General features: G+C 41.8%; 1 protein-coding gene across 1 annotated transcript; it reads left to right on the top strand.

Annotated features, from left to right (window-relative positions):
- Window positions 1–981: 981 nt before the first annotated feature.
- Window positions 982–11,199, top strand: MED21 (mediator complex subunit 21). The gene is made up of 4 exons (XM_039543163.1): window positions 982–1,135; window positions 2,335–2,449; window positions 4,927–5,027; window positions 8,425–11,199. The coding sequence occupies exons 1-4, from the start codon at window positions 1,094–1,096 to the stop codon at window positions 8,599–8,601; spliced, it is 435 nt and encodes a 144-aa protein (XP_039399097.1). The 5' UTR covers window positions 982–1,093; the 3' UTR covers window positions 8,602–11,199.
- Window positions 11,200–13,315: the final 2,116 nt, after the last annotated feature.

Here is a 13,315-nt window from a genome sequence, read left to right as displayed (position 1 = left end):
CAAATGAATGACAAATCTGTGCATCGATAGAAGAGCTAAAATTTTGCTTCCGTCCTAGCTCAAAGCTGTTGCTAAGACAGAAGGATGGGCCAAATTGTGCCATCACAAAGCATTGCATTTGTCACTAAGATACTCGAGACCTGAGAGTCTTACTTGTGTCCAAACCCTTAAAGAGCTGCAACGCAGTCTAGAAAAGCAGCAAAGAGTCCTGTGGCACCTTATAGACTAACAGATGTATTGGAGCATGAGCTTTCCTGGATATTCATGAAAACTTACGCTCCAATACGTCTGTTAGTCTATAACAGGGGTAGGCAACCTATGGCGAGCTGATTTTCAATGGCATTCACACTACCTGGGTCCCGGCCACCGGTCCAGGGGGCTCTGCATTTTAATTTAATTTTAAATGAAGCTTCTTAAACATTTTAAAACCTTATTTACTTTACATACAACAATAGTTTAGTTATAGAGTATAGACTTAAGAAACAGACCTTCTAAAAATGTTAAAATGTATTACTGCACGTGAAATCTTAAATTAGAGTGAATAAATGAAGACTCCGCACACCACTTCTGAAAGGTTGGCGACCACTGGTCTATAAGGTCCCACAGGATTCTTTGCTGCTTTTACAGATCCAGACTAACACGGCTACCCCTCTGATACTCAGTTTAGAAAAACATTTAATAAATTGTGATTCCTGCCAGGAGGATTTAAAACAATCCTGGGCCAGTTTGTTTCCGTCCCTATTTATATCACATGACGCTGTTCATCGCTCCGCACACTCAGACCCCCCCCCGCCCTCTTTCCATTTACTTCAGTGGACGCTGGACCCCGCCCTTGGCCTTTCACTCCGGAGGGCGGCCCCGGCCGCTGCCGACTCGCCTCTCAGCCAGCAGGTGGCGCGCGCCCCGCAGCAGCCAAGGCATCGCCTGAGCCACAGCCGAGAGCCGGACCCGAAAGAGAACGCAAAGCCCCGCCCACTCTCCTCTCCCGCCCAACCGTCCAACACCAAGCGCGCCCATTGGCTGCTCGGCCCGGCCTCGCTTAGGCTCTGTCCAATAGGCAGGAGGGAAGCGGGATGGGCGTTCGGGGAGCATCATGGCGGATCGGCTAACGCAGCTGCAGGACGCGGTGAACTCGGTGAGGCTGGAGCCGGGGCGGCTCAGATCGGGGTTAGGCCGAGTCGGCTCCCGCCGAGCGCGCGTCGCTCCCGCGCTCTGGGGGGAGGGATTCTGGGCCCCGCGGGGGCGGGGTAACAAACCTGAGGCGCCTGCTCCCTCCCTCCGCCCCAGCGCTGGCCGGAGCGGGGGTGACGATGGATTCGGTTTGAAAACAGCACGCGGAGGCCGTTGGGCTTTTAAGCGTTCTCGGCTGGTCCCGCGCCCCCCCCCCCCGTGAAGCTCCGCGGGGCGCCCCACGCTGAGCTCGCGCCATCCAGAGCGGCGGGCGGGAACTGGGCGCTGTTGCCAGTGTGAGGAATGGCCGGAGCAGCCCGTTCCCGGGGCAGTGGAGTGGGGGTGGGGGCTTTCCCCCGTCCCGGGTTGCTGAGGGGGGGACGCTGCTTTTCCAGGGAGTCGCTCCCAGAGGGGTAGGGTGACCAGATTGAAAGTGTGAAATATCGGGATGGGGGTGGGAGGTAATAGGAGCCTATATAAGAAAAATTCCCAAATATCGGGACTGTCCCTATAAAATTGGGACATCTGGTCACCCTACAGCGGAGCAGCCCTGCAAGCCCTTTGAGTAGATGCAGGCTTAAGTCACTCTTTCGGCTCCCTTTTGAAATGGCTGGTTTGGGGCTGAACGCTTTGTTAAAAAGGACTTGCCATGTGTCTACTCTACTCCAGCGAGCCTTTCTGATAGGTGCTGGTGAGATCACACTGCTCCCTCTCTATCTCTGATTGCAATAATCTTCCCACTTAATTTCACTGGGCTCAGTAACTGGCTGGGTAGCACCTAACCATGTGGCCAGGGGAATGGGAAAAAGCATTTTATCTCTGCAGCTGTCTGAGCAGCTAAAGGCCAGGATTTAGGAACCAAAGTTTTGTCCTGGACTTGAGTGTGCTAATGGTAGCATCTTAATTAATCCCTGATCCTGCTAGTTGATATGTGGCAGTGGACACTTGCATTGTCATGGAGTCCCAGTGCAATCAGAGCCATCCACTTGCACAGAAGGCAGGATTGGGATCTTCACTACAGACTTGGATTAACTATTTTAATTTATTGAAGTGCAATTCTATGTAATGGTTGTTGGGGCAAAAAGTTTAAACTGATTATCTTTAGTGTAAATACAGACTAAAATGATGGTATGATTGTGTAAACCTATTTCATCTTGCCTGTAGCTTGCAGATCAGTTTTGTAATGCCATTGGGGTATTGCAGCAATGTGGCCCACCTGCCTCCTTCAGTAACATTCAGACAGCTATAAACAAAGACCAGCCAGCTAATCCTACAGAAGGTCAGTTTTATGTGTGTTCATTAACTAAACATGATTACTCTCTAGTTAAATAGGTAGTGTCAGTTTAGAATTAAGTAACTTCAGTCTTAAGAAACTCTTCAGAAAGTTGTAACAGTTGTTGTGATTCAGGCCAAGTTATGGATAATTGCACATTCTGTAGGGAAGTGAATTGATTGAGATATGTGAAATATTTTTTGACAAAGTTAAGCACAGAAATGTGTCTCTCTCATGGTCCTTTTTTTAATATAGCTCTAATAATTCAAACATTGGTCATTTTATAAGGATCCCTGTTATGAGGAGATTCTTAGTCAGTGTTCAGGAAACTTCTGTTTCTAAAAGCCAAACCAATAATGTACCAGTCTTGTGAAATTTTACATTAGTTTGAGTATAAAGCTCTATCTATCTATCTGTGTTTTTGCTTTTAATGTTTTTTGGAATAATACCTTCTCTCTCTAATGTCTGCAATTATAAAAGTTAACATCCATATTAGTTTACCAAAAATTCTTTTCCATCTGTACTTTTTTATAGGTTAATTCTGGGCAATTTTCTAAAGATAAAGCAAATATATGATCGAATACACCTCTACCTCAATATAATGCTGTCCTTGGGAGCCAAAAAAATCTTACTGTTATATTGAATTTGCTTTGATCCACCAGAGTGCATAGCCGCTCCCCCCCGAGCACTGCTTTACCACATTATATCTGAATTCGTGTTATATCAAGTGGTGTTCTATGAAGGTAGCGGTGTATTATCATACTTCATATGAAAAAACAAAGCAAGCTGGGAAGAAAGTTGAGTCATATGGATATGTATATTTAGAAAATATTTATTTTATTTATTTATTTATATGCTCAGGATGGCCCTAATTTTTTGAATATTTTTAAACATGGCTTTCTAGTTAAGACACATTATATGCCTAAATGGCTCTTTAGTCCCCTATATTTTACATGTCTTGGATCAGATTAGGCTTGACCTAAGGAATCTCAACTGAGGCTAGCACAGTGCACAAATGATGCTCTGTTGCAGTTCTGGAAAACTGTCAACCACTGCTACAGTGGCCTATAAGGGTTTGCCATCTGATATTGGAGACAGCTGTGAGGAGCTAGTTAAAGGTGCAAAAAGCAGAGCTTTCATTTGCTCCCTTTCTAGTGGCAGCTGGTCCAATCCCAGGTACTGGTATCTGCTAAGTGATGACTCAGGAGCCCAAGTTTTTGTTTAAGGTTTACAGGCATTAGGTCATGTAAGATCTAACAGTCTTAAACTCTAGACAAGGCAAGTTATATTTCAGAATATTGTAACTGTTCAAGTTAAAGTCCAGGTTCTAGACAAGCCAAAGTTTTCTTGGCAGGTCAGTCTCCCTGTAAGTTTCTTATCTTCAAGTAGTGATAACTTTGAAAGCTTAAGTACAATCTGTACAACTTTAATATTTCTATATCAAGGTGATATATGGTGATGGCAAAGTACACATTTAAGTTAACATTGTCATTTTGAAATACAATCAAGTTTGAAAATATAGTTTACTACACATATCCCCGAGATTTATAATCAGTTTCCTATCTTAAAATTTTCTCTCCCTTGCAGCTGTGTGAGAGACCTATACAAACGGGAAACAGTGAATATAACTAAAAGTTTGGCAAATGTACATAGTAAACTGAGGAAATACAGCTTTCCCTCTTAATTTTTCAGCTATAATAACCTGGGGTTTTACTTGTAATGTGATTTAAAACATTTTCATTCAGAGTTGACTTTAAACTAGCAATATCCTTTTGAAAGTACGCCGCACATTTTCATATTATTTAGAAGTTAAATTAAAATCCTGTCACTAACAAAGTGATAACTAAGCTTTTCCATGTGCATTTGTACATAAATTTAAAATGCTTTTACTTTGTTAAAGTGGTAAAATTGATTGTTGTAGTTGTAAATCTATTAAGCAACCATATTAAGAATCCTTCTTTTCTTGATCTGTTACCAAGTTGTTGTAAATATTTCATAAATTTCAGACTTTAATCACATTATCCTAATCTAATCCTTGCTCTTTTTTAACTAGCACAATGGCCAAATTCAAGGAAAGAATTGAAAGATTATCTCGATGATGCTCCAGAATATGTAACATATTGTAACTGGAATGTTTGATTTGTTGCTAGAATGGAGAATCTGGTTTAAGAGCTGCCGTATTTTGTAAGGGGACTGCTATTCCAATGCCATTTTTTAGATTATTTGATAGGATTTAGAATCAGTCTTTGAACATTAGCATGTACTAGATTTGTTTGAGATGGAAGGTATTACCACTGTCTTTAATACAAGAAAGAGTTTTAAAAATTTTAGAATACATTGGAGTTAGAAATCAGTGCAAGTCTTCTGGAATTCGGAGTAAAATTCAAGGTCATTTGTTCCTTCATTGAGCACTGTGTTTATTACAGTTCTCCTCTAAAAAGGTAAATTAAATTGTAATAGTCTGTTCTGATTTTTTTTAATAGAATACGCTCAGTTGTTTGCAGCATTGATTGCACGAACTGCTAAGGATATTGATGTTTTAATAGATTCATTACCTAGTGAAGAATCAACAGCAGCTTTGCAGGTAAGAATATCACTAAAATCTAAAACACTTGAAACACAGCAAAAAAAATCTCCACTCTCTTATTCCCCTCTGATTATCCCAGCCCAAAGTAGCAGGTGGCATAAAGGATATAATCTTAGCTCAATTTGAGGGAATATTTTGTCCACCCACCTACGCCTCCCCAAGAAAAAAGTACCTGTAATCAACCACTTCATTTATTGGAAATATTACATAGCATAACTTAAAACTTGAAGCAGGATGGGAAGACTTAAACTTTGGAACTCTGAGCTATATTAAATTCATTTTTCTTTTCACGGGGCTCTTAAATATTCTGCCGCTCTCCATCACCATCTGAAACTACTTTTGAGAGCCATGTTGGGTTTTTTTAGTTAATATTTAAACACATTACTGTTTTAATATACCTTTTTGTTTTTCTCATATTAAAAGAAACTTGCAAGTTTTCTGGCTCTCAAAGCAGGTTTCATCCAGTCTCTATAAGGAGCATGTCACAAGTGAGTTTCACTTAAACGCTGTATCTGACATGGTCCTACTGCTTTGTGTCTAGACCACTCATTTTCTAAAGGACTTTCAGCATTTCTGAAATGTTACAGTTCTTTCCACTTCTTGGCTCCATAAGGAAACCTTCCTGCAGGGCAGCAGATCAAACTTGCTTCCCCAAACCTTTTTCCCTCCGAAAGGCCCATGTGCCTCCTGCTAGGGTCTCTCCAGCAATCAGTCCTACCTCCCAAAACAGTTTACTGCAATGCTTATCTCCTTCTACAAGTCTTGCTTGGTGGCCCTCCTGTCTTGCCCTTCCTAGCCCTATCTTCTGATTTTTTTTTTCAATTACTTTGTAATTATGTGTACAAAGACAAGCCCTAACTCCCTGTGCTACACTGAAGCAATTTTAAGATCGAAGAGTAAACTTTGTATTTTCAGTTCTTGGAGATGAGTTGATAGTCTCAGAGTCGCAGAGGATAGCTGCAGATTACAAAAGAGATTAGACATGTCTAAACTGGAGAAGCATAAATAAGGCTTAATAAATACTGTCCCAAATAGTTTAAGGATATTGAACAAAAGTGCTATATTCTGCTAGATCTCTAGTTACAGTAGTGTCTAAACATATTACACCTCTACCCCGATATAATGTGGTCCTTGGGAGCCAAAAAATCTTACCACATTATATCAGGTAGGGAAGGCTATGCCTCCCCAAACAGCTTCACCCCGCCCCCATCTGACCCCCACCTACTTCCTACCCCCTCCCCCTCAGAACCCCTGTCCCATCCAACCCCTCCCTCCTGCTCTTTGTCCCCAACCGCTATCCGAGACCCTCTGCCCCTTATCCAACCCCTCAACCCCTTAACACGCCGCTCAGAGCAGTGTGTTGGAGCCATCCCTAGAGGGGTGTGGGGCCCGGGACAAATCAGCCTCCCCACTAGTCTCCTCACCATCCACCCAGCGCTCCTGGCTGCTGCTCGCCTCCTCACCCCGCCTGCCTGCCCACTGCTCACCCCCCGCTAGTCTCCCCGACGTCTAGTCTCCCCGACGTCTGTCCAGCGCGCCTCCCTGCGTCCGCCTGACCGCCACTCTCCTGCTGGCCGTCTTCCCGCCGCCTGCCTCCTCACCCTCCTCCTGCCTGCCACTTACCTCCCCATTTGCCTCCTCACCCCGCTTGCCCTCCTGCCTGCCTTCCACCCTTAACATGCCGTTCAGAGCACTGTGTTGGAGCCAGACACGCTGATGCACTGATCTGCCGGAGCGTGCATCCCTGCCCCCCAGAGTGCTGCTTCACCGCATTATATCCAAATTTGTGTTGTATCGGGTTATGTTATATTGGGTTAGAGGTGTAGTTACATTAAAAACTCAAGTGTCAGAGAGGTAGCCGTGTTAGTCTGGATCTGTAAAAGCAGCAGAGAGTCCTGTGGCACCTTATAGACTAACAGACGTATTGGAGCATGAGCTTTCGTGAGTGAATACCCACTTCATCGGATGCATGTCAAAACTCAGACTATGTAAGCATCAGTGTAATTTCACAGTCTATATAAATAACCTGAATAGGTTTTAGTCTTATCTGCAGATATATGACAGATTATGATGTCATGTTTCATAGCTGAGCCATGTCTGACCCTAATTGCACTTGTGTGGGAAAACCAAGGCACTACAGAAACTGGTTTTGATGACCCAGTAGAAAGCATGCTTTCCTCTGAGCTGATATTGCACCAGTGCCTATGCCTGATTCTTAGGGGCCACTGCATTTCGATTTTTTAAAAAAAGACCTTTACCAGTGCCTGTGATAATTAAAGATTCCATGGCCCCTTTGTGCAAGGGTAGATGTTTAGTCCTGGTCAAACTGTCCTCTGGATATTGGATATTGTTTGTTTGTTTGTTCTTTACTTCCATTCTTAAATTGGTGTGTTGTCGCAAACAGATGTCGCAGTCCACCCTTACAGGGCATGTTATGGGGTGGATGAAATTGGCTGAATGCTTACCTCAGTAAAACAGTAGAGATTCTAAAGGTGCAATATAAAAAGACTCAATTTATTGACACTAATGCGTAACTTAAAATGTAACTGGACTTGAAACCTGGTTTCATGAATTTATCCTAAATGATGATTGTCCTTCAAGTTCGAAGGTGACCATGACATCACTGATTGGTTTATTTCTTTGAACATGTAAGTGGCTGATAGGTCAGTTTGAGCTTTGAACTGTCCATAACATGCCAGCAGTGTAAATCTCTCAACAGCAGCATGTTCCTGTTAATCAAGTAACCCTTAGCAGCATCTCTTGTTCAGTGTGCCACAGACAGTATGCTAAATGTATAGATAGGGCTGCCACATTTGTTCACCCAAGACATGACCTTTTTTCACTTTTCTGTTCAGATAGCTAGTCCATTACCACGTCTTTAGTATAAATGCCCATATTTCAGCTACTGTCACATGTCCAAATAGTTGGAGTCCAATTCTCATTGTCCTCCACATGTATATGTCTAATGGCCCTCACTGTGCTGTGCAGTTCCAAAGATGAGCTTGTTGGAGAATGTAGTACAAAGTAATTAACACTGAAATCTGAAAGTCTTACAGCTTACTCATCTCTTTTGAGTAGGAATAAAGGTTCTGATTTTTGTTTAAGAAAGCTGTAGTTAAGTTAATCTAAAATTGGCAAACTGAGAAACAAAAGCATCTATTTTTGTTGATGAATTTAGCCTCCAGGCAAGGAGTGCATTTTTAGATGCCAAACTTATAATGGGTAAATAATATTCATGGACTCCAGCAGAGAATGACTGATGTAGGAGCTAAAGATGGGGCTCTTACTGTGTTTCATCATGGGCATGGACAACTCCTCCACCCATCCCCTTGAGGAAAACTCTGCCTTATGTGATGTTCAAGATCCCTTAACTTTTTTTCTTTTGTATTTAAAGGCTGCTAGTCTGTATCGTTTAGAGGAGGAAAACCATGAAGCAGCTGCCCGTCTGGAAGAGGTTGTTTATCGTGGGGATATGCTACTAGAAAAGATACAGAGTGCCCTAGCAGATATTGCTCAATCACAGCTGAAGACCAGAAGTGGTACTCATAGCCAGCCTGTTCCAGATTCATAGCAGCAGGGGGCAGCATTTTGCTGCAAAAGCAAACTATTAGATTGTAAATAAAATCATTTTTTAAAACAAAGTTCTGTATCAAAACGTACAGTAATATTGAGCTGTACTGTTGCGTAAATATTTTGAGTGAACTGATTATGGTAAAAGCATGTCACTTGTCAAAGCCTAAAAGTCTTGTTATATTGTCTCAAGTTTGGTATAAGAAGCATTTATAAACTATGAATTGGTGTTCTTGTTGCTCCGGCACTGCACATTTAATGTATTTCCTTTATTTCAAAATACTATTTTTTTTTTAAGTTTAGCTTCTCATGCATAGATATGTATCTAATGGGCTGTCATCTTCGCAATGTAAATTTGTATATTCCTACTGGGGAATAAGGGAAAATTTTCTCAGCATATTTTTGGTAACCTTCCTCTCCTCTAAATCTTCAAGATTAGGGCGTCTTATTTTATTGTGAGGCTTTTACAGGAAATAGAGCTTCACTGTGCAGAATTCTATGAGCAAAGTGCTGTGCATTCTGAGGTTGTTCCAGTGCTCACCTCCTGCATTGCTATATATACTGTGTAATTACCGTTTTACTGTGACACTTTGGCATACTTATTACTTGACTGTATTTTATCATCTTTGGCTGCAAGCTAGTATACAGTTTTCTTGCCAGCTGCATCCTGTTAATACTTAAAAAGAAAGACAATGCCAAGATCAGGTGTCTGTCAGATTTGTTCACAAATGGGACTGTGGAGCAGTAGTGGTTCCTGATGCACTTGCTGGTTCCCTGCAGGCTGCTAGCAGGTCATATGGGATTGGCTGTACCCCTTTGCTTCCAGCTGTTTCTACACATGCCAGGTTTCTTGTGACAGAGTGTGCCTGTAAAAGCAGATGCTACCGAGGAGGAGCTGCTGGTTGTAGTTGCATCAGAGGAGTTGGAGAAGAAACAGAAGGTGTCCAGTAGGGGTAGAAGCCAGTGATGGAAGCTAACTTCTTTTCTAATATTTCTCTTGTGTAAGCAGTTGCTGTAGCCACTGCATGGACATTGTGTGAGTGTAAATATGAAAGGGGTAGTCCCTGAAATATTCAAGAGTTCTTCCGAACTGAAAAAAATTGTGCCTCTAATGGTGTGAATTAAAAACAGAAAAATTGGGCTCGATTCAAACAGTGTAAGCTTTTAGGGATGTTTGGATCAATATTTGAACTTTGTGGCATAAGTACTGGAGTGTACACCCTTCTCCCTTAGCAATCTAAAAATTTTACTTTGGCCACTTTGTCGTTGAAGATAGACTGGCTTCTCTTGGAGTCTGTGTGTGTATATAGTCTACTCATTTTCCTGATTCAGATTGTTTATCTGTGTGTGCTGGACAAAATTTTCCTAATGTACATAGAACTATTATGCTTCTATTGTGTTCAGCTGGTCTGAAACAATTTGAACTTGTTTTTTGGCAACCTACCAATGGCAATGCATGGAAGGAGCCATACACCCATTAAATGATGCTGTAAAAGGAAGAATGGAGCAGGTCATGGGACACGCCTTGTACACTTACAACTGTAACAGTATGCTGTTCTAAAGAAGACTTTCACAATATAATTAAATACAAAGTGGTAAGTACTGCTACTTGTTGCTAAAAGGGAAATGTAGGATTTAATCACACTTAAATGGAGAACGTCACCTGCTATTGTGAGACTCCTGCAATACTTAGATACAAGGAAGAAAGGAAACATGGTCTATTTTTCAAATAGAAGTGGGGGCCCATGCTGTGGTCCCAGCTATGCCATAGGCTTCTTTTGTCTCTTGGTAAATCACTAGAGCTCTGTCTTTCACACACATGTACTAATTCTGGGTGCTGACTCTCAGGGCCTGACTCTTCTTTTTTTAAACAGATGTCAGACACCAACTGCAACTGAAGTCATGGGAGATGTGCCCAGCACATCTAAAAAAAATGCTCATGTCTCAAGTTGTGTGCTGTGAAAGTGAGGTACCAAAATTAATGAATGCTTAACTTGGAACTAGCAGTCTATTTTCTCATCTGTAAGATGGTGAAAACTTCCCAATCTCAAAGGAGTTTTGGGGTATATTGCTATAGGAGTTCAATAGAGATGGATTAAATGGCATGGTAGCCCAAATCTTGAATTCACACTCTCAAATGGATTCCCTGATTACATTTTAACATCTGTGTAGGTGCACAGTGGCTCTAAGATCTGTGTTGTCAGCTGTTTACTTGCCAGACACAAACCCAAGCTCAATATTTCTTAGCCATTCAGAAGTTCTCTTTGCATGGTTACATCATCCTTGGACACTTCAGTTTTGTGCACTTTGTGTTTCAATATTAGGAAGTTGCTACTGCTGGAATTCCAGATTTCCTTGTTTAAAATGTTGCCTTAGTGTAGTATTTTCTTCATGCTTGCGGCTTACTCTAGTATGTTAATGTGCCAGCCACTTTAATATTAAAGTGCGTACTGGTCTCAACACCTATTTCTGTTCTGCATGTGAAGAACTTTAACTCTTATGCTGGTGTAAAGTACGGCATACACACATTTTGTGTGTCCCCTTCACGTCTAGCTCAGTGTTTCTACTAAAATGTCATGATTTGCTTATCGACAATATAATAAAAATAAAACAAAGCAAGGAAATTGGTTAAATGCTTTTTTTTGCTTTTTAAAGAGAATGATTGATTGTTTTTCAGTTACAACCTCTAAACACACTTCCATCTGTTACTCAGCATTGGTGGGAAGGAATTTTCCTCCAGGGAAGATTGGCAATGGCCCTGGAGGTTTTTCGCCTTCCTCTGAAGCATGGGGCAGGGGGGTCACTGCTAGTGGTGGGGTGGGATTATGTGGCCTGCATCTTGCAGGAGGTCAGACTAGATGATCATAATGGTCCCTTCTGATCTTGAATTCTATGATTCTATGATACTGATGTGCGGGAGTCCCTCAATGCAAACTTTCAGCTGCACTTTATAACCTAACAGCTCAACCTGCACCCCCCCCTTGCTTCTGTTGTCCGGTCCAAGTCATAGACAGGTCTGCAGCACAGAATGGGGGAAATAAGGATGATTTATGTAAGTAGTAATATGTCATGGCAGTGCTTTCATAGACAGCATTTGTTTCAGTACTAATGGAAAGTGGATTAAAACTAGTACAGTACTCCAGAATTTACTGGTTAGGTTCAGGACAATGGAGAGCTTGAAAGCATGGAACTCCTTGCATAAAAAGACCTCAAGGGCCTGAGGCTGTGCAGTGCATTCTCCCCCCCACCCCACACACACACCCAAAAAACCCATACGTGTGTAAGGAGTAATTTAGCTCATAACTGGGGGCTGGGGGGGGAGGAGAAGTGACAGCACTAATGATTCTTCGGGTTTGGCATGGCCTCAGTTTGATAGCAGAGATGAAGGAAAGCTGTTGGTGCAGCTCAGAGGCACCTTGAGGGGAAGAAGCAGTGGAAGCCATCTGGAAGTTGAGGGTGACTGCTTACATATGTAATGTATCTCTCACCATGCTATCCAGGAATAGTAAAAAGGTCTATGAATTGCACTTTCGGTCTTATTGGGCCTTTAAGGCTAGAGGTTGTATATCTTCATCTTTAGGCTACCATAATGAGGTGCATTTGAAAATTAGGAGTCTCCCTTTGTCTGTAGCTGCCTTATTCTGATGTTTGAGGACATATTGCAACCACATATTAGCTGTGCTGAGGCTTATTGGTAAACTAAGCTACACTTCAAAGATTCCCCTCTGCCTACCCCCCATAAAAAAATCCCCAAAATGAAATCTAAAAACCTAAGAAGTTGGGTTCTCTTTATTTGGCTTATGGTTTCTGAGACTACAGTTTAGATCTGCTTCATTATCTGTGTCTGCTCCTCACAAGGTCTTGAGAGAAGGCACTTTATTCTAGCTGAGACCTTTATTACCTCCACCAAATGGCTTGGAATCTGCTCAAAAACATAATAGGACATAGTAAGTATTAGAAAAATCTGAAATCTCTTTTGGCCCCTAGCAAACAGAACTCATTTTGTTCCCAGATGCCAGAATACATGGAGACATGCTGTTATGGAAAGAAAACAAAAAAGATGTTGAGCAAGAGGTGAAATAGCTTTGAATATTGAGCTCGACAAGGAATAGTTCACAGGGAACAAATTGTGCTTTGAGGAAAGATGACCCAGCACTTAATGGAAGATTCCAATGAATAATAATTTAAACCACTTCAACTGAGCAAGAGCATTTTATGCTGAGAATCCACAGCACCCTTTAGCAAAGATGAATAAAAAAATCTCATTCTTTACTATAAACATCTATGCTAGGAGGACAGGAACTCACAGTTCCCATTCAGTTTCAGCAAAATAAGCTACCAGACTAGAGTGGGGTGAATTCAGCAAGAAAAGTACTTTCAAATAGTGTGAATTCACATCTCTTCTGTATTATTATTCACAGACATTGAAGTGCGTGACTTATTTGCAATAAGTGTCCCAAGCACTAATGGGAACAAATACTCAGAGGTATATTAGCATCAGAAGAGGTTTCATAGCGCTTAATGGGTACAAAAGAGGAAAGGAGGAATGAAGTTGCAGAGGAGCTATGTTGCTGGTGTTTTCCCTACTGTATTATTCAATCAAAGGTTATTTTTTTCCTGTGGGCAAAGCAATGAAATATCAGTCTCATTCCTAGTGATGACTGTCAGGGTGAGCTTAAAGGTCTCTCATGAAACTACATAGAAACCAATTCATC

This window comes from Mauremys reevesii, linkage group 1, assembly GCF_016161935.1.
Source record: "Mauremys reevesii isolate NIE-2019 linkage group 1, ASM1616193v1, whole genome shotgun sequence".
NCBI lineage: Eukaryota > Metazoa > Chordata > Testudines > Geoemydidae > Mauremys > Mauremys reevesii.
Note: the sequence above shows the minus strand (reverse complement) of the source record. Positions and strands in the feature narration are given on the sequence as shown.

What these genes read in the sequence shown, in the direction of transcription:
- MED21 (XM_039543163.1), top strand. Translation starts at nt 1,094, where the DNA reads ATGGCGGATCGGCTAACGCAGCTGCAGGACGCGGTGAACTCG. An exon ending in GCCAGCTAATCCTACAGAAG is followed by an intron (nt 2,450 to 4,926) that starts GTCAGTTTTATG and finishes TTTTTTTAATAG; the next exon opens with AATACGCTCAGTTGTTTGCA. An exon ending in AATCAACAGCAGCTTTGCAG is followed by an intron (nt 5,028 to 8,424) that starts GTAAGAATATCA and finishes TTGTATTTAAAG; the next exon opens with GCTGCTAGTCTGTATCGTTT.